Source organism: Camelina sativa, chromosome 16 (genome assembly GCF_030686135.1).
Source record: "Camelina sativa cultivar CO46 ecotype springtype chromosome 16, ASM3068613v1".
Lineage (NCBI taxonomy): Eukaryota > Viridiplantae > Streptophyta > Magnoliopsida > Brassicales > Brassicaceae > Camelina > Camelina sativa.
The window spans coordinates 24,680,044-24,706,373 of NC_141895.1; the positions used below are offsets into that span (position 1 = coordinate 24,680,044).

Sequence of the window (26,330 nt, forward strand, 5' to 3'; positions counted from 1 at the left end):
ACAGCGGTGACAACTTTATTAATATCATGCATTTATTACGGATGTGTATTGAATTCTATCACTTATCTTTTCTTGAAGGGATCTTTTGTCAAATTTTGAATATTGGTATAAAATTCTTGAAAATGGAAAATATCTACAGCATAGTCCATCATACTTCATGCTTCATGTATATATATGTACAAATTAATTATTCAAATTAACGCATTTTGAAAAATTATCATATCCTTTTTTTAATAGTAATATTGAGTGACGTCATAGTGACCACAAGACGACAACAACAAAACATGTGAAGAAGCCTATCTATCAATATCAATAACATTAACCAGACCACATCTCCAAGAAACTTGACTGATACTGAAGCAAAACTAGCAACAAAACTATAACTGCCGCCACTCCCCACGGCGAGCTTCCACCGCCATCTCCGGCAGCGGGACTCACGTAAGTCGTAGCCCCGCGTTGACTGTTCGAAAACATCCCAAGAATAGCGTCAGGGTTCTCCATGGAAGATAACCAACGTACCAAGACTATGAGAAACAGAGGGATCAAGAGAAGAGCAAGATTCATATGCTCTTCCGCTGACTCGGCTGCATCTTCCAAGCTGAAGTACCATGACGTCAACAAGAACACCGAAGCCACGGCTAGGATTAAAAGAACCGGATACGGTAGAGGCGAGAGCGAGAATGAGTCCAAGATCGATGATCTTCTCTCTCCATAAGCCATAGTTTCCTATACTAATAAAGATGATAGTTGATAAATGATGATGATGATGAGAGATGCTCTTCTTGCTTTTATGGGATGTAGCAAAACAAAAAGAAGAAAAACTTATAGAAACCGCCTCTAGGTTATAATATTATAGTTTTGACTTTTGACCGACAGATGAAAGATTATATAATGTTTAGGTTTTATTTCATATTTCATATTTCATTAAAACTAATTAAAAATTAGTGGACTACAATTTATTTCGATTAATATAGATCCTCAAGCCAAATTCTAATATTGAGAAAGGAGAAAAACCTTTATATATTGGATAACATAGTTATAACGAATTTAACTATACTATACACGTACCAAATTAATAGGTTTTTAACTTTGGAGATCTTTGCTTTTCCAAATTTTTCGTAAATAAGAACATATTAAATTACATAAATAATATTGAGCTCGATTTGTTAAGAATAAAGGTTTATAATTTAGTGTTTATATATTTTCATGTATCCGAGCGTTTTTTGTTTCTTTTTCTCTTAGAATTTGAAACGTATGAATTTGATACATGGGTTTATGTTGAAAAATATATATTGGCCATTTCCTGATTAAATATGAAATTTATGTTGCTTTCTCTTTCGTAATGGGCTCCTCACTAACACCTATAAAATTGTGTAGGTGGAGCGTCGTTATCAATTTTCCTAATTTTCCTTTGCTTTAACTGTTGTCATTAATTATCACCTCTTCGATAAGCAACACAAAATTCAAAGATGACGAAAAAATGATTTGACCTTTTACCCTAACCAGTAACCATCTTTAATTAACTCTAATCTCCCTAATCACAAAATGACATAATTAATCTGTTATACTACCGTTCACAGTTTTCTTTACTAATTACGTTAATCAAACAAAAATCATACAAAACTTTTCATCATTTCATTATTCTATTATCCAGTAATTCATAAATATATTTACAAACTTTACTACTCGATTCCGTAGATTTTCATTGTGAAAAGAAGAAAAATACAAGAAAACAAAAAATTGATCGCTATGATTGAAGAAGATGTAGCAATTAGATCGATCACACAAATATAAGAAATTAAGGTTAAGGTTAAAAATGAATATTGTAATCTAAATCACAGTCGTCAAAATCCACCAAAATCGGTGCTTCACGTTACATATATCATATATGCTTCACGTAAACATCAAGAGAGAATACCTAACACATTTACAAAATATATAATTGATGATTTACATAAAACGCAAACGCAATAAAATACTAACCGCGCGATCAAACAAACGTCTAGTAGTAGCAAACGCATCTCCAGCGACCACATGGACAGTAGTAAGTAGATCGCCTCGACGTTTCAAGGCAAGAGAGACATCTAACGGCGAAGAGCAGAGCCAATGGAACCACGGCGAGAAGGAGCCAGCTCAGCACATCTTCTCCTGAGGAGACGGCTACCTCGAATTTCACGACGGAGGAAAGGGCTAAGAGGACGAGGGCCACCGTGATCATGACTATTACCGGCAACGGCGACGTAGATACTCTGCATCGTCCGCAGCAGCAGCCGTGGTAATGCATCTAGCTCCCCCCACTTTGTTGTGTTTTCTTTGGTTTTTTTTGTTTAGTTGTTTCGTAGTGCAATGCTATTTTATGTATACACGGCAGCTAATAAAACAAAGTGAGAAAAGAGAAAGAGAGATAATGGTTTGTTAGGTATACTATTATTATTATGGTCGATGATGAATGATGATACCACTCACTATTTTTAGGAATATCATTAGTACTACTAGCTAGTGGGGTAACCTAGGAGTTTATGTTGTCATTTACATTATGTAATTTTGTGGATTAGTCATACCATAATTTTTGTCTAATTTCGAAAGAATTATAGTTCGCCATACGGATTAGGCGATTAGCAATGAACTCAATATCCAAAAACAACAGACAGATCTTTAAATTCTGATGGGATTTGTGTGAGATATGAGTGATTGGTGGTTAGGTAGATGAGAACAAGGAGGAAGCTTATCTTAGTGGCCTACCATGAAAAAGACACTCACTTCACCTTGTTCCACTCATATCGCCTCGCTTTATAACATAATTTACATGTTCTGCCTAATGTATTTGTATGTCATTTCCAAGGATTTAATATCATTGATCTTTTTCCATGGACAACAATATTGATCCATTATTATACTATTAAAGAGATAATATGTTATGTATTTTTAAAAATAAATAAGATTTTTTATTTCGACACAAAAAAAAAGCTTAACAAATAATATATGGCATGTTTTAAAAAATAGCCGTATAATACTTTCTTTAGGGCCTAAAACGGGTTTTATAGTGATCCGGCCCAATGAGTTTGAGTATAATTGTATTAATGAGTCACGTGCGAAAGGGTGTTGTAGTCATTTTGGTATCGATGGGTTTATCGTATATTTGACACATTTAACCTGTAGAAAAAACTCTAATCGTCGTCACTTTACCGAGAAAGCAAGACAAGAAGAAGAAGAAGAAGAAGAAGAGAACCAAGGAATCGAATTATGAAGTTAACGACGGCTCCGATCCACGCGGTGTCGAGATGGGTGAGGAGGCAGCCACCAAAGGTGAAAGCTTTCCTTGCAGTCGTATCAGGCATGGCGGCTCTTGTTCTCCTCAGATTCATCGTTCACGATCACGACAACCTCTTCGTTGCCGCCGAAGCTGTTCATTCAATTGGAATCTCTGTTCTTATCTATAAACTCATGAAGGAAAAGACTTGCGCTGGTACCAACCTCAATCCCTGCTTTGACTTCGTTGTTTGTACTAGTATCACATCCAATTTAGGGTTCTTAATTTAGGAAACAGTTGTTTTTTTGCTTGAACATGAGAATTTTGGATCTGTGTTAAGATATAAAAATGTAGCCTTTATTCAACATTTCAGTATCCTCATTACAGAAATCAGAATTAACCTCTAATCATTGATCTTTGGTGTGTTTGTCAGGATTGTCCCTGAAATCTCAGGAGCTTACGGCGATATTTCTAGCTGTTAGGCTCTATTGCAGTTTTGTAATGGAATATGATATACATACCATTCTGGACTTGGCTACTTTGGGAACAACTCTCTGGGTTATATATATGATCCGTTTTAAGCTTAAAGCTAGTTACATGGAGGACAAAGACAACTTTGCTCTCTATTATGTGGTAAGTGAGTCTGTCATTCTCGGTATTGATCTTTTTTACTTGGATTCTGTGCTTGCTAGTCATGATGGTTATATCAGCAGTTGAAAATCTTTTGATTTTTAGTTAAAGCTTACCTTACGGTCAGATAAAAATGTTGCGTTTAATTGGTAGCCTCCTGTAACTAGATTCTTTCAAGTCATTAGTTATAGTCAGCGTTCCTTCGTATTTTGCATCGGTATCACATTTGGTTATTCTGCATATTACTTTCTATTCAGAACATTGTATGGTATTGAGGATTCATATAAATATATTGGTTTCTTTGTCCTTTTGACAGCTCATACCCTGCGTTGTGTTAGCTGTAATGATCCATCCATCAACTTCACACAATATACTGAATAGAATTTCCTGGGCACTCTGTGTTTACCTCGAAGCTGTGTCCGTACTGCCACAGTTAAGAGTGATGCAGAACACAAAGGTATGCACTTTTTATAAGGTTGCTTTTTGAAACTTGAGAACTAAAAACAATTCCAATTCCTGATATGTTTTGTTCATTCAGATTGTCGAACCGTTCACCGCTCATTATGTTTTTGCACTTGGAGTAGCTAGATTCCTTAGCTGTGCACACTGGGTCTTACAGGTATAGATTCTGATCTTCAAGAGAAAGTGAAGATTTACTTGCTTTAATTTGTTCTTTCCTTGTTTCGCAAAAATCAGTGTGCATATATAACATCCTAAGCTTATTTCACTCAGCAAGTGATCAACTCTACAGTAGTATTTAATCATAAGGTCTTCTCAAGACTTTGTGATATTTCTAAACTGAAGGCGTAAATTTGATTTGGTCTTCCTTGTCGAAACAGATTATGGACACCCGTGGACGCCTGCTAGTAGCACTGGGTTATGGACTGTGGCCATCAATGGTGATAATCTCAGAAATCGTCCAAACATTCATCTTGGCAGATTTCTGTTACTACTACGTGAAAAGGTACATTCCTTTTCTTCATCCACAAGCTTCTTCAGTCTTTTTTGGCTTCACCTCTTTGATCCATATTTCTTTCTTGTGCAGTGTGTTCGGAGGCCAGCTTGTTTTACGGCTCCCATCTGGGGTTGTTTAAGTAACAAAGAGAAAGGAAAAGAAAAAAAAAGAAAAAAGAAAAAAAGATAGATACTTTGATGGCATTTGTAACACGAAAATAGATCTCAGCTTTGTGTGTCTGAGTAGCCCCAGGCTGCTCTCAAAAGTTACTCCCTCGGGCCAAATCCTAATTCTTTGAACTGTGTTGTATATTTTTGTGGGTCATCTTAGACAGTCCCTTGGATATTATTGACATGATTTTGTCACTTCACTTTTGTGCTTAATCCTCCTTTTATTTTCATAGTGTTCGTTGCAGCATAGTTATGGACAAAACATTGAATATCTAACGCAAGACCGTTGCTCGTCTTAAGATTGTTATAGTATATTACACTCACAAAATGGTTTGAGTTCTTTCTTGTTTTCAAGATTTCAGCAGCATTTTAACTAGATGGGCTAATATTAGAAACATATGTAAATGGGCCGAATAATTGCGAATAGGCCCAATTTAAATAATCTGAACCGTTGTTCCTTGTTCTCTGTCTTTCGAGTTTTAGACACCGAAAGACGAAAGAGATGGAACCACCGGCCACCGCCTCCTACCGCTCCTCCAGACGGCTCCTCTTTGACCGCCGTTACGGCTGGGTGTAAATTTTCTAACTTCAGCAGTCAATTCCGTTTTTCCAATTTATTGAGGAGATAAAATTATGACACTGTGTTGGCTTATAACGTAGGGTCGACGACTGGAAGGACCCATCGGAAGAAGCTCTCGCCGGCGGCCGAGGAATGTAAGTCCAACAAAAACCCTTTTTACATTGGAAAGTTTTCTTCTTTGAAACTCAAGTATCTGTTGGAACAGGTTTTGTGTAGTTCCCTTGACGAAAACTCTGTTTCAGACAGCTTCACAATCAGTAAGCTTTCTCTACTTCCCAATTCCATTAATTCGTAATCCGAATAATGTAAGAAATAAAAAGTTCCGACCTTTAATCATATTTTGCTCGGGTTTGGTTTTACCTACCTCTTCTTACAGATTAGCTCGGCTGTAAATTTTCTGGATATGAAGCTTCAAAAATTGTCAAATCCTATGCACAACCCAAAATCTAGTATCGTAGACACTACTAGTGCAGACTCAAGGTCAGAATGAGATGTGTTGGATTGACATGTACTTGTGTTTATTGTTGGGATTATACGGCTAGATCTCATCTATGTACTTTGTTGAAAGTCTTTTTTTTTGCTTGTGTTCGTCACAAGACAGCCAAGGAAGACATTGTGAGATTATATGAATATTCTTTCCCTTGTGAATCCTATAGTTTTGTGTGTAATGATTTAGAAGCATATGTATAATCTAATATCTTTATCTATATGAATTATGAAATGATGTGAGGCAAATACCAATATGGTGTTTCCTTTAAATTTCTGTCCTTTGGTACAACTCTTTCAACAAGAAATAGGAAAAAGTTATGTCTATATTTACATTGGATTCTAGTTCTCTAGTTAAAGAAAATAGGAAGTTCAAAATTGTATTCTCTGTTTGGTTCTACTGCTGTCTCAGCTAAGAAGCTATAGCGACGAAAGTATCTTCAGGACGAGGGATTGTCAAGTTCCCCATGGGATGATCATACACCGGAACTCTTCTTCGGCCTAACTCAACAGAGCTTCGAATGAAGGCTGGTTCAAGAACGAAACCGGCTCCCACATATCTCCTTCTTCTTGCTCTCCCCTAGACTTCCTTTTGGTGTCAAAGCTGTTTGTTTGTTGGAATCTTCTTTGCAGCCAAAAGATCTCACATCAGTGTCATTTCTCTCTCAAAGTTTCTGCAGATGGATCAGGGAAATTACTGTCCTAGTTCTGAATTGTTGATTTTGATTTGGTTTTGTTTTGAGATGAGAAACTAAGTGTTCTCTGTCTCCGTATATATAAATCAATGAGAAGATTGTTCTGTGGCCTACAAGAGGTGTGGACATGTATGGGCAGAGTTCACAATGGTATTGGTGGGACATTGAAGCAGCACAGGGAGACTTTGAAGTTGTTGAACAGGACGAATCAAGAACTCACTGTCACACTGGTCTTAACATGGATTTGTCTGAGGGTAGAAACTGCAGCAGCTCTATTTGAATGGGAGGGTCCGTCTTGGTCTGCCAAATTCACAAACGATCAAGTCAAGAGAGGCAAAGCCATGTGCTATTAGGTGAGTGTTATGGACACACCTTGCTGAAACTCCTTTATTGATTAGAGATTAAGATTGCTACCTTAGGACTGTGGAGCTAACTTGCGGTTGCTGATTTCTCATAATCAGCATTGACAATAGCGACATACAGCAGTCCACATAACCAAGAATGAGACAGCATGACGATCAGTGTGAGCCGAGGAACAACGACACTCGTTGTCCACCGATTAAAAGCAAAAGAACGGGACGTCGTGCACTTTTGAACATTAAAACAGGGAGAATGTCATGCCAGAGAGAAATGGCCAGCTTTCTGATGCTGTAAAACTAAACGGCATGAGTTCGGTAACTGAAAGCGGCACAATGACAGTTACACAAATCAAGCTCTTAGTGTGGGGTGTGCAGAGTATGTCTGTGGTAACTGATGAATCTACCCCTTTTGGAGAGGATCAATCTACCCCTTTTGGAGTCACAACTTGGAAAACGAGGAAACCAAAGAGTATATGTGGTCGCTTAGACAAAATCCTGATTAATCTGGCATTGGAGAGTGGTATACAAAGATCTCAAGCTTTACGTTGTAATATCAAAATCTTATATTTCTCTGTAGAGCTTCCACGGATGTGCAATGTGTGTGTTGGTTTCTTCGTATTCAGTATATGGAGGATGAACCAAAATCTTTCTTTGTTCAGATGAAAAACCTTGTAGTCAGAGTAAGTGGAGATGTGCTAAATGATAACTCAAGTGTCAACAGAAGAATTCTTGAGTTTGTTTTATATTTTAACAACTCACTAAAATGTGAGGAAGAAATGGAATGTTACATCAGTCAAAAAAAGACATCTTAGCTCTGTTTCACTTTCAAGGGAGAGAGAGATCATCTCTTCTTTTGTCTTGAAGAAAACGCATGGAAATTAATGGGTTAGATCTACTGGTTCACGTGAATCACGATCAAGTTCTGAGGCGAGATGCAAGATCGATGAAGATTTGTTCAGTGCAGGGAATAGTGAGGCCACCCATTGGGTGATCAAACCCAAACTCCTCTTCTGCTTTTCTTAGAAGTTTTTGAAAACAAGGGTGGCTCAAGTACGTCAGTGGAACCACGAATCTCTTCTTCTGCATCCTCTCTCCTACGTAAACCGCAAGGTATCCTTTTGGAACGTCGGCATTGTTTGATGAGTGTGAGAACGATTTTAAAAGTTGCTTTGATGATTGCAGCACACGAGAAATTCTGATAGCCATTGTTAGTTTGATGTTCTGTAATCAGAAAGATTATTGCAAGTGAAAGTTTATTGCTTTTTACTAGAAAAGAAGTGAGAGAACTTTGGAGAGCTCAAGAAAAAGAGTGATGGCTATTTATAGAAAAGAAAACTACTTGAAGATAACCCCATTGCCCATTGGTTGGTTTACAGAATATCATAATTAAGATCATTAGCATCAACAAGCACATGGCTTTGTCTAATGATCATCTCCACGATGTTGATATGATGATACACAAACCACATATGATTCAATATTAGATAGGCTACCTTTATGTGAATTCAATTCTTGCCACATAAATGTTGAACGATAGGTATCGGTATGATAACTTAGTCATGTGGTCCTGTCTTTTGAAATCACTGAGAAGACCACCGTAATCCTGTCTTTTCAAATCGCTGAGAAGACCTGCTTTACTTATGAGCAGGGACGTTGTGATATTAGCTATAAGGGCATGTTCATAGACAAAGAACATGTGATATCGCTCAAGATAACAATCTAGCTCCTAATGTAGACAATAACAACATTTTCAATAAACCCGCCATTTTATGGATTAAGTCCACTTGGCTAAACATCTTCAGTCCAAAACTATTTTTCTAAATTCACATAACAATATTCTGCATTTTACTCAGTTGTTACAAACACATAAGCAAGAAGAAGAAGAGAATAATGCTCTGTTTTTCGATTTTTTTGGGCCTTTCGTGTCATGGGCCTGAGTGAGTTAGCCTATCTGCACTTCAAAAAGGATTCGGCTCAGCTTCAGTGAACAGGGAATACTACTACGCTGCTAAAGCCGAACGTCCACACTCAAACAGTTCTATAGTTGATTCCATGCGAGTATGTGACTATGTTGAGAACGGATGTGAGCAGAGAGCCATTAGGCACGTATCGTTTAAGTACTTAAGACATGTTATATTGGATACATAGGTTATTTTAGTATTTAAAACCGTGACTTACATGTATGCATGATTCCGTGTAATATGATCAATGAAAAACCGACAAAGGCGTTAAACGTCAAACCTTTGAACCTCCTTATTTGGAAGAAAAATTGACCACCGATGTATTTAGAAAAAGCTTCTAGCTATTCTTATAGTGCCGTCTCATTCTCGAGGTACCAATCTGTTTTTTCTTTTTCTTTTCTCTTTTCCTTTTTTGTTTACTCAAAGACTCATGTTGTCATTTTCAGTTCACTATTCAACTGTTGATTCATCGTACATATATGCCCATGTTCATATTAGCAGCTGATTATAACATGGAATAGTATCTTACTATTTGCAGTTGTTTTTTGGGGTCCACGTTCTTTGCTAATTTCCTGCAAACCCCATGTGATGAAAAGACTTTACATTTATATGTTTGTGTGTATTTCGCTAGACTGTAACCAGCTCTCTTTTCTTGACTAAGACAAAACGAGTTTTGGGGAGATTGAAGATGATTTGCATCTACCGTGTGGTTTATGAATAGAGAAGATAGAGTTATATTATAAGAAGAAGACAGTTGAGGAAATGTCAGATTATCTTTCACGTGGTTGAAGAACATAAATCAGAGTTGTTCTTCTCTAAGTAGAAATGGGGTTTTTGGGAAGATGAGATGTCTTGGTCAAGGGTGAAGGGTCATTGATAGGATCTGCTCTGTTCTTTCTTTGTGAATGAAAATTAAAAAAGAAAAAACAGAGTAGTACAAAAGAACAGGACAAGTCAAGAGTTTTAATAGATTCCTCTTTCACGTGGTCGAATTAAAAAATAGAGATTTCCATAAAAAGAAGCAGACATGGATTTTGGGAGGTGAGATGTCTGGGGCTACACAAAACGTTTGAGAACGACTCCTATGCTCCGGAAGATAGGTTATATATACATATTTTCCTTCTTTTTTAACGGTTATGTAAGAAAGAGGAAAGTTTGTAAGAGACACAAGACAGCTCAAGGATAGAGGTAGGACAATAGTAACATGGAGTTCATGTGGTTACATATATGAGACATGTCTTAGTCTTTAGCTCTAGGCAATTTTATCTATCCTAACGACTCTTTTTAGTTTTCTCATTTTCAATATCATATGACCAATCTCCTTCACAGAACATGCAAGCTTCTTCCTCTTGACAACGACGAGTCTCTCTCTTTATTTCTCTCTCTCTCTCTCTCTCTCTCTCCCCATAGCTCTAGTTTCTCTATTGTCTGTTGACGTAATCGTGAGAGCTAAATGCTCGAAAGTTTTTAAAGGATTTGAAGTGAAGAAGGATGAAGAATAATGAAGAGTGCTTGATTTCTTGAGAAATAAGCCAATAAGCTAAGCAGTGTGGGTTCTTTTTATGATTTTGGATAAAGTCTAATGTCTTTTTCTAATCGTATTGTTTAATACAAAACACACATTATGTTTAGAACATGGTGACATTACATGGTTATTAAGGAGAATCTTTGCGTTTTTTTTTGTTTTTTTTTTTTAATTTGTTTACAAGTAATGTGTGTTGTTAGAGGTTTTTTGAATGCATATTGGACCACAAAAGACTTATATCATAAGCTAAAGGTAATTAATATAATAAATTGCATGCTTTGGCGTCAGCTCTTTAACTATGCACGTAATGAAAAAAAAAGTGCAATATAAGGAATCTTTGCAAGTACATACACTTTGTACTCTTTGGTACGTATATCCTCATTTCATTATGAAATCTAGTTAGCAAATGATGGTTATATCATTTTTCTTATTTCTAATGTAAAATATAAATTAGGAGAGAGAAGAGATGAAGGGAGGACCAAAATTAGTTGATTGATGATATATACATACGCAATATGAATCTTTAAAAACTAGAATGATAGTATCATTACTTACTCTCAAATAATTGATGGGTTTGTTGAAATTTTATTGCGGGGTAGACCATTCTTTATTAGGGTTTTTAAAAGATGGTCGTCTTAAACGGCAATATCCATATTGTTTGAAAAGTATATTTTACATTTTAGTTATTTGACCAATGTTTAGTGTAGTTTTCGTAGGATCTGATCATATGTCAAAAAGTTTTGGTAAATCCGCCACAGATAAATCAATAAAACAAAACGCATAAGGTCTAAAACATAGTAGCATCCATGAAAATATTAATTAAATTCATGACTATTTGAGTTAACGACATTACTCTATAGTTTTTTTTTTTCCATCACTAGTAGACGAATCCATCCAAATCTGATATTTTTGAATAATGAAGATATTGAAATATTGGTGTAAGCTAGCATCCCATCCCCATCCTCATTCTCCGCCATAAATAGCCCTTTCACCATCTCTCCGCCATCCACACCTCAACTTCTTCTTCTTCTTCTTCCTCTTCTTCTCTCAAGAAACAAATAACAAGCTAGCGCCATGGCGATTAAGAGATCTTCAAAGCTAGCACAAACGGCAATGCTGAAGCAAATCCTCAAGAGGTGCTCGAGTTTGGCCAAGAATCAATGCTATGACGAGGATGGCCTGCCTGTTGACGTACCAAAGGGTCATTTTGCCGTCTATGTAGGCGAAAAGAGGAGCCGTTACATCGTACCCATCTCCTTCTTGACTCATCCCAAGTTCAAGAGTTTGCTTCAACAGGCAGAGGAAGAGTTTGGGTTCAATCATGACATGGGACTCACTATTCCTTGTGAAGAAGTTGTTTTCCGCTCTCTAACATCCATGATTGGATGTTAAGAGGGTGAGAGAAAGAGAGAGAGAGCTTTTTTTTTTATATAATATAAATCAAGCTTTTAGTTACCTTTGGATGAACATTGTATCCAAAGTGTTTTTCCGAACTATAAACCTATGATGATCCGCGTAAAATGACCCTTTTAGTGTGTGGATTATGTCAGACATGGGTTATAGTTTGTTAATTCCTAAGTGTAGCGCCCTATGTTTGTTTCGCATTCAAGGGTTTGAGATGTAAACCTAATTTATTTTCCGCAAGCTGTAATAAATCGGAGTGATGGCTTGGCCGGCTAATAAGAACTATAGTAGATATGGTTAATACTAGCTAGTTCATATTCTTGTTCAATGGAATAAATTTATCGATCAAATATCTTTTTCAACCTCCAATTGGAGCCAATCAAAAAAAACTTTATTTTTGCAAAAGTAAGTAGTATACATAAGCATTTACTACAAAACTTGGAATGCTTCCTATTATCGATAGACTCTAATTAATACCTATAGGTGATAACATATGGGACCATTTGAATTAATGAACAAAGAGTTTTTAAATTTGATTGTCACTAAGTGAGAAAGCAAAATTTTAAGAAGACGTAGGTGAAGCAAAACATTGTCTCTAGTTAGTAATTACTCGGTGCATCTATCACTACATAGTTATATCGACAAATTCAGTATATATCAAAAATATATAATTCAATGCACTTAGCTTCCCTCTTTGCCTTTCTCTACTAGCCACAAGTGGTGTTTGTATATAGGATAGCAACTAGTCTGCTTAATTAAGCATACATACTTTCTTTTTTTCAATCTCTCTCTCAGGAATTAATATTGGCTGATATATAAAAAACATATAATGATGAAACTGGAATATGAATGGACAGAAGAAAAGCTGTAGATAGGACAAAGATGGATGTAGCTACCAAATAAATCTGCAGAATCTATCGTTTTCGTCCCCTTCCGTACACGTTTTTTTGTTTTTTTTTTAATTTTCTTTCTTGTTTGTGTTTTTGTGAGTTAATTTTATTTTATTTTCCTTTGAAGGTGGACCTTCCAATATAAGTTGTTACAATGTTACTGACCGGATACTCCTCTAATAAGTATCTTAGTTTGTATCTAAATGGATTTGAATATCTATATCCAAATCTTGTTGGGTTTAGATATATTGCGATAATTTCGTGATTTAGCCAAAAAGTGAGATTTTATTAGTTTGGCTACAAATAAGAAACTGTTTGCAGAGTTTCACAAATGTAAGTTGTTCGGACAATATCACTTCTAATGAAAAGCAGATATAGTAATAATATAGACGTATATTACTGTCATGCTATAACGTTTGAATTTAACATGCACGCGTATCATCATTTACTACAGTATGGAGTAAGATTTGTTGGTATAGGTTTTTAATTTCATATATGTGCGTATATAATCTTATATACATCTCACACATTTGTTTGTTATTATTGTTGCTCTTCAATGATGGTCAATTTGGCATGTTCTAACTTACTGTTGAGCTTCTTCATCATTGTAAACCTCGACTTCAATTATTTCACAATTTGTATTAGCTTGGTGTTGTGGCCGGCCTGACACTCTTTTCTAAATCTCTTTTGAGCCATCACCTCCCGTAGTATCATGTTCAAAGACAAAGGAGGATATGAGGCTGGAGAGTGGCTAAGCAAGAGAATCAGTTTAGTTTCAAGTCGTTTGATTCTGCTGATAGATCAAATATAAGACTAGATTCAGTAATATTTAGAAACCTTAAAACAACTCTGTCTCATAGAAATCCAAAATCCAAAGGGAAACAAAATCCTAACTGACAACAGAAGAATAACACTTAGTCCAGGAAGAGAGCCTCCATATATATGACCACTATACATATATATGTGTATGTTTCAGGAAATTACAATCCAATTTCCCGGACATGATCTTTATATATGTTCTATAAAATTGCCAAAACAGACTCTGCACATAAGTTTATTGTCATATATGTAACTGAAGCTGCAGATTGCACTACTTACCCTATTCGTTTGAGGTGTGCTTTGCTTTCATGGTGCTATTATTCTGATTGAAATGATGATGCATCTGCTGGTGTTGTAACTGGCTGATGCTAAGCTGCTGAAACATCTCTGGGTTTAGTGACGTCTTTGATATGTTAGATTCGCTGCTGCCACTTTGCCTGCGGTTCAGCTCCCCAATCACCCGTTTCAAGCGCTGGACTTCTTCAGTCAGTTTCTCAGACAGAGCTGCCAAACATGGAAAAATGTAATTTACCTCTCTCTAGGATAAACTGAGAAATGAACTAAGGATCAATAAATGTAGTAGATCGACTCTTAGAAGAAAGATCAAAGCTTTTCATAGAGTGAATGAAACAAGACATATATATTGAGCCTCAAGGATAAACAAAAACTTAGGGCCAAGAGCTAATTTTCCAAGGACTAAGTCAAGGTTTTCCATACATAGACAAAAAAACATTGTTCCTACTTAGGGCTGCGGAAACCCGAAAACGAACAATTTGGTGAAGGACATGATACTGACTTGGTTCCATAGAGTTCGAATACAAAACAACCCTAATGCGACTCAACCACCCTAATACAGAGAATGAAGAATTTTGATGATATAATGTGCGTACCATCGCGGAGTTGTGCCTGCTGCTCCATAGCTTGAAGACGAAACTTCAGCTCACTGTTTTGGTTCGTCAACCCCATTGAATCTCTCTGAACACACACAGGAAACAATATAAGACTAGAGACTTATTCAAACCGGAAAGTTTGTGTTGCCTTTACTCACCTGCAAATGCGTGAGCTGAGCCGATATGGTAGTGGCTTCCGTCTGAAGAGTCTGCACCTTGTGTTCTAACTCTGCCATATATCGCGTCTTCCGCTCCTTTGAGCGTGCAGCAGACACACGATTCGCCAAGATTCTAATGAAATGGTTAAATCAATTATTCATGTCACAACAACAACAACAACAACTCCAAAACATTTAATGAAGCACCACTATGTCTTAGTACCTTTTCACACGCTTAGGGTCAGCCATAACAATCTCAGCGAGTTTCTCATCAGCTGCAATCTTTTTCATTTCAGCTGCAGTAAACTCACTGTTTCCAAATTCGACACTGTAAGCACTTGAATTCCCTTCAGCTGAATTGGTTGGGGAAACTTTAGCGGATGAAGGTGGAAGCTTTTCATCACCAAAACTCAACTTCCCCATGAAACTACTATCCATAGAAACACTCCGGTTATGTCCAATGTCTCCACCGGCTCTTCTCTTCACCCCTGAAGAAGAACTCGCTGCAGCTTTCACATTCCCACTCGCACTGCTTTCTCCTTCGGAATCACTACTACTTCCCCCATTTGTCTTCTTCGTCCCGCTACCTCTACTGCTCTCCATCTCCTCCACATTCCCGTTACCATTCTTCCCATCTTCGCCCCCAAAAGAATTCAAGACATCAATGTTATCAAGGTTCATGTAAGCCGTGAAAACATCGTCCATAGCTGCTGCTGCTTCACCCTCTGATTTTCTTGCCTTGACGAAGCCTTCTCTTGGTTCTTCCTTCACCAAACTAGACCGATCTGAAACCTCACCACCAGAGATGGATCTCTCCAGAGACCTGGAAGGGGCCAAAGGTGGAGACTTTTGATTCTGAGCCACCGTTGAACTAAACCCAAAAGTAACATCACTACTCGAACGCCTATGAGACTTCCTCGGCGGCAGATTCTCCCCATCTCCGGCGTTCCTAGAGCTGGAAGAATGACACATCGTGAACGGCGACGGAGGCAGGGAAGGAGTGAACCCGGCACCGGTTTTCTCCTCCACCGACACCGAAACCGGCGGGGGAGAAGGATTGAACGGCGAGAACGAATCAAAGGAGAAGTAAGACGAAGGCTGAGACAGAGAGCGAGAATGCTTAAGTTGTAAAGTAGCGGGGATCTGAGAGTAAGGAGAAACAGGAGGAATGGGCAGCGGAGGAGGTCCGGAGAAAGGCTGACGGAATTGGTGGTGCTGAGAGCGGAGAAGAGCAGGATTCAAGTGAAGAAGATTAGGCTTTACCTGTTTAGGGATCGAAGAAGACGATGTACCAGAAGATGAATTCACTCTCTGCATCATATTGGTATCTGTATCACCCATTTTTACTTCTTCGATTTCTGACCAAAAACAAAAAAAAACAGATTCGATTAAAATGTAAAAAAGACACAAACTTTGGAGAATCAAAAACCCTAATAGATAAAAAAAAAAAAAAAAAAAAAAAAGTGGAACCTTTGGAGCTCGGAGACTTATAAAAATGGAGGCTTTGAAGCAAAAAGATTGAATTGATATATAGCCAAGAATCGAAGAAGAGAAAGGAAAGAAATCGACCAGCAAAGGAGTAAAGATAGAAGGGTATCTCTCTCTGTATATTTCTTTCTTTCTTTCAGCCAAAATCAATGGCGCAAATAAGGAAGTAGAAGAACACGACTCTTTTTAAACGTTGACCAAAGCAATCATCATCGACTGGTCGGAAAAAAGGAACATCCGAGAAGACCACTTTCGTCTATTTTATCAAAAATACTACTACTAGTATATAATTAAATTTCATCAAAAAAAAATTTGGATAACATTATAATTTTTTTTTATAAATTAAAAAGGACACAGCTTTATTGAAACAGAGAACTGGATCATACAAAACAGAAATTGACAAAGGTCACTTTGTTTAGTCTCAAGTCTCAACCCTCACCTCCTCACACGATTACAATCATATCTATTACTCTCTAGTGAGATAGATTTGTTACTCTCAACTTGACCCTTAAACAAATCAATTAAGATAAAACTGAAAATAAAAACTTTAAAGAAAATTAGAACTTAAAATCTTTGATCCGATGATATAGGATTTAATTTTTTTTTTTTTTTTTTTTTTTTTTTAAAGATGATATAGGATTTTGTCAAAGCCACCTCAACTTCTTTAGGTCTGTTTATCCAAACCAAAGTTTGACTGCTGCTGATTGAACTCGTTGACCTGATTGAACTGGTTGATGTTGAGTTGCTGGAATATGTTTTGGTCCTGAAGCTGCTGCATGTTTTGTTCCAGTGGTTGCTGCATGTTTTGGTCCAATGGCTGCTTCATATTTTGGTCTTGCGGCTGCTGCATGTTTGATCCCTCGACTTGGGCCTCGTTTGGCTTCACCTGCTGATACAACGTCTCACCTGCTGCCAACTTCAGCAGCTTGATTTCAGCACACAACTGTTTGTTCATGGCTGATGCCTCTTTTAGCCGCCGTTGAGTATCGTCGTCTACACTAGCTTGCCCGTTCAAGGCTAATGGCTCCTTTAGCCGTTGAGCGTCGTCAACTACACTAGCTTGTCCGTGCAAGGCTAATGCCGCCTTCAGCTTTGAGATTTCTGCACACAATTATTGTTCAGTCAAGCCTGCAGTGACAACATAGGAAATCAAAGCATAGATTCCAGTCCAATTTCCGCAGTTTTATAAAAAAAGTGGCCAGTTTAAAACAATAATCTCATCCAAAAATCTATATGCATATGGAAATTCATAACACTTCTTATAGATATATTGCAGAAAGAATTAAGTGGTTAAAGCATCGATATTAATTAAAAAAAATGAAGATGACGTACCATCACGAAATTGTTCCTCTCTCTCCCTAAAGAAAATGCGAATATTCATTTCCTTATTCTCGTACGTCATCATCATATTCTCTTTCTGCAGCATATGCAACAAACAACACAAAAATTCTTATAGGAACCACTTAGACATGACAAAATAGATGATTGTTAATGTGCTATATATATATATATGTCTCGATCGATCACCTCCAAATCCGCGACTTTACGAGACATTGTATCATGTTGGCTTTCGAGAGCCTTTTTTTTGTTTTCCATATTAAGAGTGTGAAGATCCTTCCTCTGCTTTGAACGTGCAGCTGCCGCTCGGTTTGCCAAGATTCTAAAAAGAGCATATCCACAATATGGAAAAATATCACAAAATCATATATACATCATAGATATGTGATCATAAAAAATAAATAAAAAAATCATTGGTTACCTTCTCTTTCTCTTAGCTTCAGGAGATTCAACCTCACTAATGTCGCTGGCGATCCTCAATCCAGAAGAAGTATGCTGGCGTTTTTCAGCAACCGGAAGATTCCGAAGATTCCGTGCAGCAGGAGACCGAGATTTCTGTTTTATCATGTCATTAAAACAACCATCCACTGGAACACGTTGGTAGAAAGGATCAATGTCTTTGCCTGCTTTTCTCTTCACACCCGAAGTAGTCGGTCCAGTCTTAAACCTGTTCTCATTATCATTGCTTCCACCCTCCGAATGGCTACCATTCTCACTACCACTACGGCTAGCATCATTATGATTAGTGTTATCCAAAATCATAAACTCATTGCTGCCATTGTTATCATATGTCCACTCTACAGCGCCTTCCTTCATAAGATCTGGTAGCGGCGGAAGGATCCTTGAATTGATCCCACTGTCGGTCCGTTTATGAGACTTTTTCCGTGGCTGAGTGTTGCTGCCGGATGCACTCATGGAGTTAGTAGTAGACGCCTTGACCGGAACCCGAGGAGGTTTTCGGCTAGACCAAGAAGAATTCCCCACATGTGATGACGGAGAAGTAGGGTACTTTGGTGGCAACGAGGAGTAGACAGACGACGGCGGTAAGGACGAGGACACAGGTGCCGTCTGTAAAGGAGAAGGGTTTTGGTTGAATTCATTGGAAGAGTCTTTCTTCTGCACTTGTGCTGACGGAGAGGTAGGGTATCTCGGCGGCTTACCAAGGGATAAAGACGGAGAATGGGTCAATGACGGCACCAAGGAGCAGACAGTCGACGACGGTAAGGACACAAGCACCGATGAGGAGGAGAGCTCGGTCACCGGCGTAAATGAGGAGTTGAACGGCTCATGCTGAGTCACCAACGTAAATGAGGAATTGTCCGAAGCAGGCCGAGTCATCGGTGATAATGAGGAGTTTCCCGGCTCTAGCTGAGTCACCGGCGTAAATGAGGAGTTTTCCGGCGCAGGCTGAGTCACCGGCGAAAATGAGGAGTTTCCCGGCTCAAGCTGAGTCACCGGTGCAACTGAGAAGTTTTCCGGCTCTGGCTGAGTCACCGGCATAAATGAGGAGTTTCCCGGCTCAAGCTGAGTCACAGGCGTAAATGAGGAGTTTTCCGGCGTAGGCTGCAAAAATGAGGAGTTGTCCAGTGCAGGCTGAGTCACCAGCGTAAATGAGGAGTCATCCGGCGCAGGCTGAGTCCCCGGCGTAAAAGATGAGTAGACAGGTGCCAGATCAATCGGCGTAAATGGGGAGTAGCCAGGCGCCGGTTGAGTCACCTGCGAATAAGATGGGTAGACAGGCGCCGGTTGAGTCTCCGGCGTGAATGATGAATGCATAAGCGAAGACGAGAACACAGGCTCCGGCTGAGTTATCTGCGAACATGAGTAGTAGACAGGCGACGACTGTTGAGACGAGAACACAGGCGAAGGCTGATCAGTCACCTGTGGACATGAGTAGTAGACAGGCGACAACTGTTGGGACGAGAACAAAAGCGAAGGCTGATCAGTCACCTGTGGACATGAGTAGTAGACAGGCGACAACTGTTGGGATGAGAACATAGGTGCAGGCGGACATGAGTAGTAAACAGGCGATGGCTGTAAGGACGAGAGAATAGGCGCTGGCTGCATTACCGACCGTGGTCCATGGTTGGAATGATTAAAAGAATCGCGACGGAACAACGACCCTGAAAGAGAGGACGACGACTGAGAAGGACACATCGGCGGACGGGACACCGATGGAGAAGACCGTTGCACTTGTGCCAATGAAGTATGGAACGACGTTGATGAAGGACTCATTTGGGGCATGTAAGAGAAGGTAGTTAACGGCTGAGTACTCCTTGGTCCGGGGCTGAAGTGCGGCGACCCGGCTGGGTAACGGGTCAGTGGGGGGACCTGAGAATATGGCGAAACAGGTGACACAGCGGTTCTCTTGTCACTGTCATCATTGCTAAGTAGATCCTGGTAGTATTGGATGTTTAAAGGACTCATATCGCCTTGTCCATCCATCCTTTAAAAGATTTAGACAATGGAAAAAGATACACGTCACTCGTTTTTTTCTTACAGATAATATATCAAACAACAAAGAAATCCATAAAATTGGAAAAAAAAATAAAAAGTTGATAGTTCAAAGCTAATCAAAGATCTCTGTTTCTCAATGGAGATTTTCAGATTATGGATAAGGGAGACAAGAGATTAAAACTTTTGAGTAAGAAATAAAAAGAGTAGAGAGTAAAGGACCTGAGCTGCAACAATGGACTAGGACAGTTGATAAAAAGAACCTTTGAGGATATGATTGGTGTTGTCTGGATTTGATAGATTGCAAGAAGCCTCCTTTTATAGTGGTAACGACCTGGTTACGACAAAGATTCCCATGTTTTTCACCGTACACCATTTTTTTGAGTTTTATGATTATTTTATTTGTTTTTTAACTTTTTATATATTTCCTTCCTTCTATAAAATATAAAGCCTCACTCCTTTATGTCCTTATATTAGTCTTCACTAATTAAGAGATACCTTTCAAATTTGAAGCTAATATGAATTTTTATGGACCACATTTGTCGAGCACACATTAATTAATTGTCGTTTTTCAATTAATCTATACTTTTTTATATATAGCAAAATCTATTTTTGGTCTTTAACAATTATTGTATATAATGATTTGCACAAAGCTCACGCAGCTACTCAACAGAATAAAGGTCCACAATTTCTCTATAAATGATATTTACCACATTTGGGCAAAATATTATTAAATTTGGGGTAAATCACTTCAAAAAGTAATACTATATCTTAGACCAATCGCATAGCACCTATTTTGGGTAAATCACTGTCATTTACTACTTTTGTCTCTTTGGTTTTCTTTTTGTGACTGGTTTTATAAAAAGCTTTATACAACTCAAGATAAATTTTTGAAACATTCTCATTTTGGGCCATGAACACAAAGTACAATGTAGCAATCATGTCCGGTAAAGTGATAAATGGGTCCCTGTTTGGAAGTGTAATAAAACATAACCAAAAGGCCCGACACAGGTGTATGACACAAGTGAGAACCGTTGTGTCTTAGTGAACAAGTCCGGACTACGAGTGTCAGTCAGTCTACGAGTTAGCGCTTAGGGCGGAGAAATGAACAAGAGGACTTCCTTGCTACAAGTGCACGTTCCTAAACCTATCTTTATCCATTTATATAAGAAAATGGAACTTTGTGGCAATATCTAATCTATCATATGAAAAAAGGTTGTAATTCGATTTTCAGAAATCATTATCGTTGGATCAATGAAAAAAAGACAAAATGCTGAAGAACATATCACAAAGAGATTATTAGGTTCATGATTACTAAAACCATATCTAGTGTACTTTGTTTTGCTAACGAGTACGACATGATCTTACTTCGCCATGCGACGGGAATGACACGGCGCGTTTTATCCTCGGCACCTTCTCGTTATCCGAAGCAACCACAACGGCTAAACTTCGGCAGCTGTTTTTCTCCGTTTCTTCAGTTCGTTGATTCGTCTCGGTACACTGGTTCTGCTGCACAACGCACGGCTCTTTGCTTGAAGCTGTATCTACAATCTGAACTTTTGAGCTCCGGCTAGAAGAAGAGATCGCCATGAGGATATGAAGACCGATCAAGATGAGAAGAGGAAGACACACCAAGAACAACGCATAGTAGATGATCCACCCAAATCCGCTGTGGCTCTTTCCGTGACAGATCCATTCAATGACTAAGGCAATTCCTGAGGTGAACGTAGCCACGCTGCTTAGGACGAAAACTTTGACAATCGCCGGATTTGGAATTTGCAAGAATGCTCTGGAGGCGGCGAGCCAACGCATCTTTGATGGCTTTTGCTGCGACTGGGTTTCCACTGTGACTTTCTCCGGCACTTTGTTCATGCTTCGATTGTTTTGTTTTTCTGTTTTTGTTCTCCGTAAAAATATAAGACTAAATAGTGTAAATGAATGACCAAATCACTGATGTGAGTTTTCAACGTTAAAGCTGTTGAGAACTTTGAGATATTCTCTCTCACTGTTAATAAAAGGGGGGTCAAAAGATTTCGTAATCCTAACTGTTACGATTTAAAGTTTTAAAGTCAAAATATATTTCCTTATGCCAAACCATTTTTGCCCATTCAAAAGATAGTTAACATAATAATATTGTAACATACACAACAACGAACTATGAACAATAGAGACAAAAGACAACACCTAACCTTAAAGTAGAAAGAAAAAGAGAGAAACATACTTGGCTTCTGTAGATAGACCATATATAGAGGCTACTTGATAGTGATGTAGCGGTTTGTCCCGTGTCTAGCCCAATAGTCTTTAAGATCAACAGGACAAGAGAGGTCATACCCTTCTGCTGCTAAACGGCTGAGTAATCTCGAGAAGACGTTTCCGCTCATTTTCCTACCGCCCATCCGAGAATGCCTCTTGTTTGGCATCTGCGGTAAAGGATAAAGAGATAAAGTGGTTGTGCAACAAGATGATTGCCAGCCGCCGTTTCCCCACTTGTAACACTGACGTGCAGAGCCTGTGCATGTGCACATCGGTACTGGCATTATCGTCTCATCAAAGGTGACTAAATTTAAACCGACATCTAGGCTGTCCCAATCTTTTCTAGATTTTTTTCCAGGAGCAGCAACTCGACGGTTCAGATCTTCACCAACTTTTTTCATCTTTACTTGCCCCTGCTTGCTCTCCTTCTTCCTTTTGGCCACCTTAGTAGTGCTGGTCACCTCGGGGGGAATAGTTGATAACGGGAAGACTGCAAGTTTGTGGGGTTCAACACCGACACAATCATCTCCGTCACCGCGTTTCCCACCGGACAAAGCAAAGTTGAGACTATTCTCATGGTGTTGAAGCGCAGCATAAGCATTGTCTCTCTCTATCAAGGCTTTATCTCTCTCAGAAAGAGCTTTGTCCCGTTGCTGAAGCGCTTCATCCCTGGCCGCAACTGCTTCTTTTTTGGCAGAGACAGCTTGGTTTCTTTCGTGTATAGCTGCATCCCTCTCAGCAAGGATGGACATGATCTTCTTATTCATCACCAAGGCATTATGTTGTTCCTTAATCTGATGCTGAGGCATCATATTCCACTGTGTTAACAAACACATTCATTGCTTGTTAGCCTACTACAATCACAACAACAAAAACATAAGAGGGAAACCAAAAAAAATCAATAATGGCTTACCATAGATTGTGCACCTTTCAAGTAATCGGGTTTGAACCTCCCATTATCATACTGACCACCATTCTCCATCCTCTTATATATGTATATATATATATATATCTTCAAGAAGAGAAAAACACCGAGAAAAAATAAAACTTCTCAAGCTTGTCGTCGAAGACACTCAGCAATATAGTGAAACCAAATTTCAAAAACATTGGTGATTTATAAAGCAATCACTCTGGAACTCTTCTAAACCTTAAATCATCACACTCATCTAGAATCAAGATTCCATATAAAAACAAAACTAAACAATTCTCAACTTAATTTATGATTCTCGGATTCAAAATCTGTATAGTTGATTTCCCAGTTAGGGTTCCGTAATCAGAATAATAATAGATACCAAAATCAATACAAACTCGTCAGATACAGAACTTCAATGAACAATTACCAAATATACATATATATATATATATATATATATCCTATATATATATATATATCGTATTAGGTCACCACGATCAACAATAAGGTCGAATCAATCTGAAGCTTATAAGTAAAACATACAAACTCCGCGAAATAAAAAAAAATAAACAAAGGAAGAGCTTGAATTGAAAATTACAAACCCTAGAGAAAGAAGACTGAATTTAACATCGAAATCAAAGTGAACACAATGGCGCGAAAGCTTACGAGTTTTCGGAGCTTCTGAGGAAGAAACAATGGATATTGATCGATCGAGACGAAAGGATCTATCTAATTGAAGAGAGAGAGAGAGAGAGAGAGAGAGAGAGAGAGAGAGAGATGTCTGTAGACGAAGCAGAAGAAGATCGAATTTACCAAAATACCCTCCTCTCAAATTCTATTGAACAAGGTCATTATCGTCCTTTCACATCTCCTTCTTGCAGTGGTGCGTTTCGAATGTTTTTCATTTTTTTTTTCTATTGAGGATTAGCATATAAAAAAATATAGAGATGAGAGGGGGACTTAAAAGAAATCAGAATCTGTTTGACATGAGTTTTATAAAATAGATAGGCTCACAATATTTGAGAATATTGCAGTCAAGCTAATAAGGGCTTACTTCTTCAGCTTCATTTATTCATATAGATAGATAGAGTGAGAGTGTGTGTGCTTGTGATCAAGCGTAGAGATCGATGCCCCAAAACTTGGCTGGTTGGTTCGTACGGTACTTCCTGTCCATGGTCTTGATCAGTTCCATGTCTTCTTTCGACAGCTCGAAATCGAATACTTGGAAATTCTCATCCAATCTCCCAGGCTTCGATGTCTTTGGTATCACCACTGTGTTTCTCTGGATTCCCCACCTCAGCACTACCTGTGCCACTGTCTTTTTGTACTTCTCGGCCACACCCTAAGGATTTCAGATTATATCAGTCCAATTTAATCAACTGTCAAAAGGTACACTCTTTCACTGTTTCAAACCAAAATTTTTAAGGTGTAGGGGATGGGACTTACTTTGAGAACTGGGTCATCCAGACATGACACGGTTCCAAACCACTCGGCATTGGCTGTGGCACCTCCTAGAGGAGTATGTGCGGTGACACAAATCCCGTGCTTCTGGCAGAATTTGACAAGAGAATCACGTTGGAAGTAAGGGTGTGTCTCGATCTGATTCACTGCAGGCTTGATCTTGGAGTAAGCCAAGCAATCTCTCGTTAGAAAAACGTCATAGTTACTGGAAACAGCCAAATGGTAAAAAAAAAGTCAGAAATTAGCCTGGAAAACAAAAGGACTAGTTAAGTTGGTGAGAAATGTTGAACCTGATTCCAATGCTGCGGACCAAACCCATAGAAACAAGCTTTTCCATGTCATGCCATGTAGTTTCCAGAGAGATTGTTGTATCTATGTCCAATACCCCATCATCACCCAAAGCACTATTGGTTGTTCCAACTCCTGTAAGCACATATGGACAGGGGACGGCTCACATGTTACAGCTTATTATTATATTGTTTGTACCAATTGCGAAAGACTTGAGGAAACTTGGCTATTTCAGCCAGAGAAAAAGGAGGATGTATAATAAAAACAAAATGCAAAGGTCTTTAGTCAAGACTAAATAACGTGGATAAGGCAACAGCCAGGCCCTCACCAGTGTGTTTCGTTGCTACGGGAAAGTGAACGAGGAAAAGGTCAAGATAATCAAGTTGAAGTTTCTTGAGACTGTCTTTGCACGCCTCAATAACATGGCCGTGGTCTGAATTCCATAGCTGCAATAACAAAAAGGATTCAGAACGCAGAGCTTTCTCACTTCTTAATCATCCAAACTAAAAATAGATATATTTCTAATCACAGCTATGTGGTTTCGTTTGACCTTGGTTGTAATGAAGAGATCCTCCCTCTTAACCAGACCAGTCTTGAATGCTTCTGTAAGAGCTTCACCAACTTCGGTCTCGTTCCTATAATCAGCTGCAGCATGGAATGGAACACGAACACGCCAAAAGATGTTAGCATAAACAAAAGGGATGAAAAAAAGACTCCCAAAATCAAGACATAGAAACCTACCAAGCAATTCACATTAAAAAAAAAAAAAAAAAAGTCAAAAGTCAAAATGAACCATGTCTATTACAAGTAACAGCTAAAAAGCTACCACAAAATAATCATCTACAGAGCAAAAACTTTTAGATCATTCTATGATTCCAAATACTGAAGCATCAAATGCAAATAAAGATCTACAGAGAGTATTCACTTCAGCTCCCAAATCTTAGACCATCTTTAATAAAGTTTTAAGCTTTAGACAAGTTATAACAAACCCAATAAATTCACATCTTCAAACGAACCCGAAGCAACCACAAAAGGTCTAGCTCTGACTGAGAGAGAGATAGTTACCAGCACAGTCGAGATGGCGATAGCCGATCTTGATAGCACTGATGATAAGGTCTCGGATCCCTTCTTTCTCCATCCTCCATACTCCTAAGCCGACGATCGGCATCTTGAAGCCACTGTTCAGTGTTATCTCCATTTCTTCTTCTTCTTCTTCTGCTTCTCTCCCTGAATCCTCCTGATTGGGTAAAATATCTGCTCAGATTGAGAGTTTCTCACTGTGTGTATTTGGTAACGCACACGTTTATTTAAAAAAGCCACCAATGGGCCAATCATAACTAATGGGCTTTTTATTTTATTAGGC

General features: G+C 38.5%; 11 protein-coding genes across 12 annotated transcripts; 3 read left to right on the top strand and 8 right to left on the bottom strand.

Annotated features, from left to right (window-relative positions):
* Nucleotides 1–204: 204 nt before the first annotated feature.
* LOC104751774 (uncharacterized) lies at nucleotides 205–720 on the bottom strand. The gene has a single exon (XM_010473796.3). The coding sequence runs from the start codon at nucleotides 718–720 to the stop codon at nucleotides 319–321; it is 402 nt and encodes a 133-aa protein (XP_010472098.1). The 3' UTR covers nucleotides 205–318.
* A 1,282-nt stretch (nucleotides 721–2,002) lies between these two features.
* LOC104751773 (uncharacterized) lies at nucleotides 2,003–2,284 on the bottom strand. Its single transcript, XM_087492350.1, has one exon. The coding sequence runs from the start codon at nucleotides 2,282–2,284 to the stop codon at nucleotides 2,003–2,005; it is 282 nt and encodes a 93-aa protein (XP_087348476.1).
* A 168-nt stretch (nucleotides 2,285–2,452) lies between these two features.
* On the top strand, nucleotides 2,453–5,235 carry LOC104751775 (uncharacterized). The gene is made up of 6 exons (XM_010473798.3): nucleotides 2,453–3,466; nucleotides 3,684–3,883; nucleotides 4,197–4,337; nucleotides 4,419–4,499; nucleotides 4,720–4,844; nucleotides 4,926–5,235. Exons 1-6 carry the CDS (start codon nucleotides 3,244–3,246, stop codon nucleotides 4,972–4,974), a joined length of 819 nt encoding a protein of 272 aa, XP_010472100.1. The 5' UTR covers nucleotides 2,453–3,243; the 3' UTR covers nucleotides 4,975–5,235.
* A 195-nt stretch (nucleotides 5,236–5,430) lies between these two features.
* Nucleotides 5,431–6,292, top strand: LOC109129711 (uncharacterized). Its single transcript, XM_019238495.2, has 4 exons — nucleotides 5,431–5,578; nucleotides 5,666–5,719; nucleotides 5,791–5,842; nucleotides 5,962–6,292. Exons 1-4 carry the CDS (start codon nucleotides 5,508–5,510, stop codon nucleotides 6,073–6,075), a joined length of 291 nt encoding a protein of 96 aa, XP_019094040.1. The 5' UTR covers nucleotides 5,431–5,507; the 3' UTR covers nucleotides 6,076–6,292.
* Nucleotides 6,293–7,837: 1,545 nt separating this feature from the next.
* LOC109129712 (auxin-responsive protein SAUR21-like) lies at nucleotides 7,838–8,414 on the bottom strand. The gene has a single exon (XM_019238496.2). It carries the CDS (start codon nucleotides 8,329–8,331, stop codon nucleotides 8,041–8,043), a length of 291 nt encoding a protein of 96 aa, XP_019094041.1. The 5' UTR covers nucleotides 8,332–8,414; the 3' UTR covers nucleotides 7,838–8,040.
* Nucleotides 8,415–11,354: 2,940 nt separating this feature from the next.
* On the top strand, nucleotides 11,355–12,365 carry LOC147925918 (protein SMALL AUXIN UP-REGULATED RNA 12). Its single transcript, XM_087492351.1, has one exon. It carries the CDS (start codon nucleotides 11,686–11,688, stop codon nucleotides 12,001–12,003), a length of 318 nt encoding a protein of 105 aa, XP_087348477.1. The 5' UTR covers nucleotides 11,355–11,685; the 3' UTR covers nucleotides 12,004–12,365.
* Nucleotides 12,366–13,733: 1,368 nt separating this feature from the next.
* LOC104751777 (bZIP transcription factor 30) lies at nucleotides 13,734–16,608 on the bottom strand. Its single transcript, XM_010473800.3, has 5 exons — nucleotides 16,243–16,608; nucleotides 14,996–16,130; nucleotides 14,773–14,905; nucleotides 14,615–14,699; nucleotides 13,734–14,228 (listed from the first exon to the last, which is right to left on the bottom strand). Exons 2-5 carry the CDS (start codon nucleotides 16,111–16,113, stop codon nucleotides 14,005–14,007), a joined length of 1,560 nt encoding a protein of 519 aa, XP_010472102.1. The 5' UTR covers nucleotides 16,114–16,130; nucleotides 16,243–16,608; the 3' UTR covers nucleotides 13,734–14,004.
* Nucleotides 16,589–20,421, bottom strand: LOC147925919 (uncharacterized). The gene is made up of 5 exons (XM_087492352.1): nucleotides 20,275–20,421; nucleotides 18,020–20,044; nucleotides 17,788–17,920; nucleotides 17,593–17,677; nucleotides 16,589–17,361 (listed from the first exon to the last, which is right to left on the bottom strand). Exons 2-5 carry the CDS (start codon nucleotides 20,041–20,043, stop codon nucleotides 16,925–16,927), a joined length of 2,679 nt encoding a protein of 892 aa, XP_087348478.1. The 5' UTR covers nucleotide 20,044; nucleotides 20,275–20,421; the 3' UTR covers nucleotides 16,589–16,924.
* An 837-nt stretch (nucleotides 20,422–21,258) lies between these two features.
* LOC104751778 (uncharacterized) lies at nucleotides 21,259–22,069 on the bottom strand. Its single transcript, XM_010473801.3, has one exon. The coding sequence runs from the start codon at nucleotides 21,922–21,924 to the stop codon at nucleotides 21,397–21,399; it is 528 nt and encodes a 175-aa protein (XP_010472103.1). The 5' UTR covers nucleotides 21,925–22,069; the 3' UTR covers nucleotides 21,259–21,396.
* Nucleotides 22,070–22,113: 44 nt separating this feature from the next.
* Nucleotides 22,114–24,012, bottom strand: LOC104751779 (protein BASIC PENTACYSTEINE4). 2 transcript variants are annotated; one of them, XM_010473802.3, is made up of 3 exons: nucleotides 23,885–24,012; nucleotides 23,219–23,317; nucleotides 22,114–23,123 (listed from the first exon to the last, which is right to left on the bottom strand). In XM_010473802.3, exons 2-3 carry the CDS (start codon nucleotides 23,285–23,287, stop codon nucleotides 22,305–22,307), a joined length of 888 nt encoding a protein of 295 aa, XP_010472104.1. In that variant the 5' UTR covers nucleotides 23,288–23,317; nucleotides 23,885–24,012; the 3' UTR covers nucleotides 22,114–22,304. The 2 variants fall into 2 exon arrangements, with proteins under 2 accessions (XP_010472104.1, XP_019094018.1); XM_019238473.2 differs by lacking the exon at nucleotides 23,219–23,317 and having other exon boundaries at nucleotides 22,114–23,159; nucleotides 23,885–23,959.
* A 148-nt stretch (nucleotides 24,013–24,160) lies between these two features.
* Nucleotides 24,161–26,304, bottom strand: LOC104751780 (NADP-dependent D-sorbitol-6-phosphate dehydrogenase). Its single transcript, XM_010473803.3, has 6 exons — nucleotides 26,033–26,304; nucleotides 25,518–25,612; nucleotides 25,296–25,413; nucleotides 24,970–25,102; nucleotides 24,665–24,884; nucleotides 24,161–24,560 (listed from the first exon to the last, which is right to left on the bottom strand). The coding sequence occupies exons 1-6, from the start codon at nucleotides 26,163–26,165 to the stop codon at nucleotides 24,330–24,332; spliced, it is 930 nt and encodes a 309-aa protein (XP_010472105.1). The 5' UTR covers nucleotides 26,166–26,304; the 3' UTR covers nucleotides 24,161–24,329.
* Between the last annotated feature and the right edge of the window lie 26 nt (nucleotides 26,305–26,330).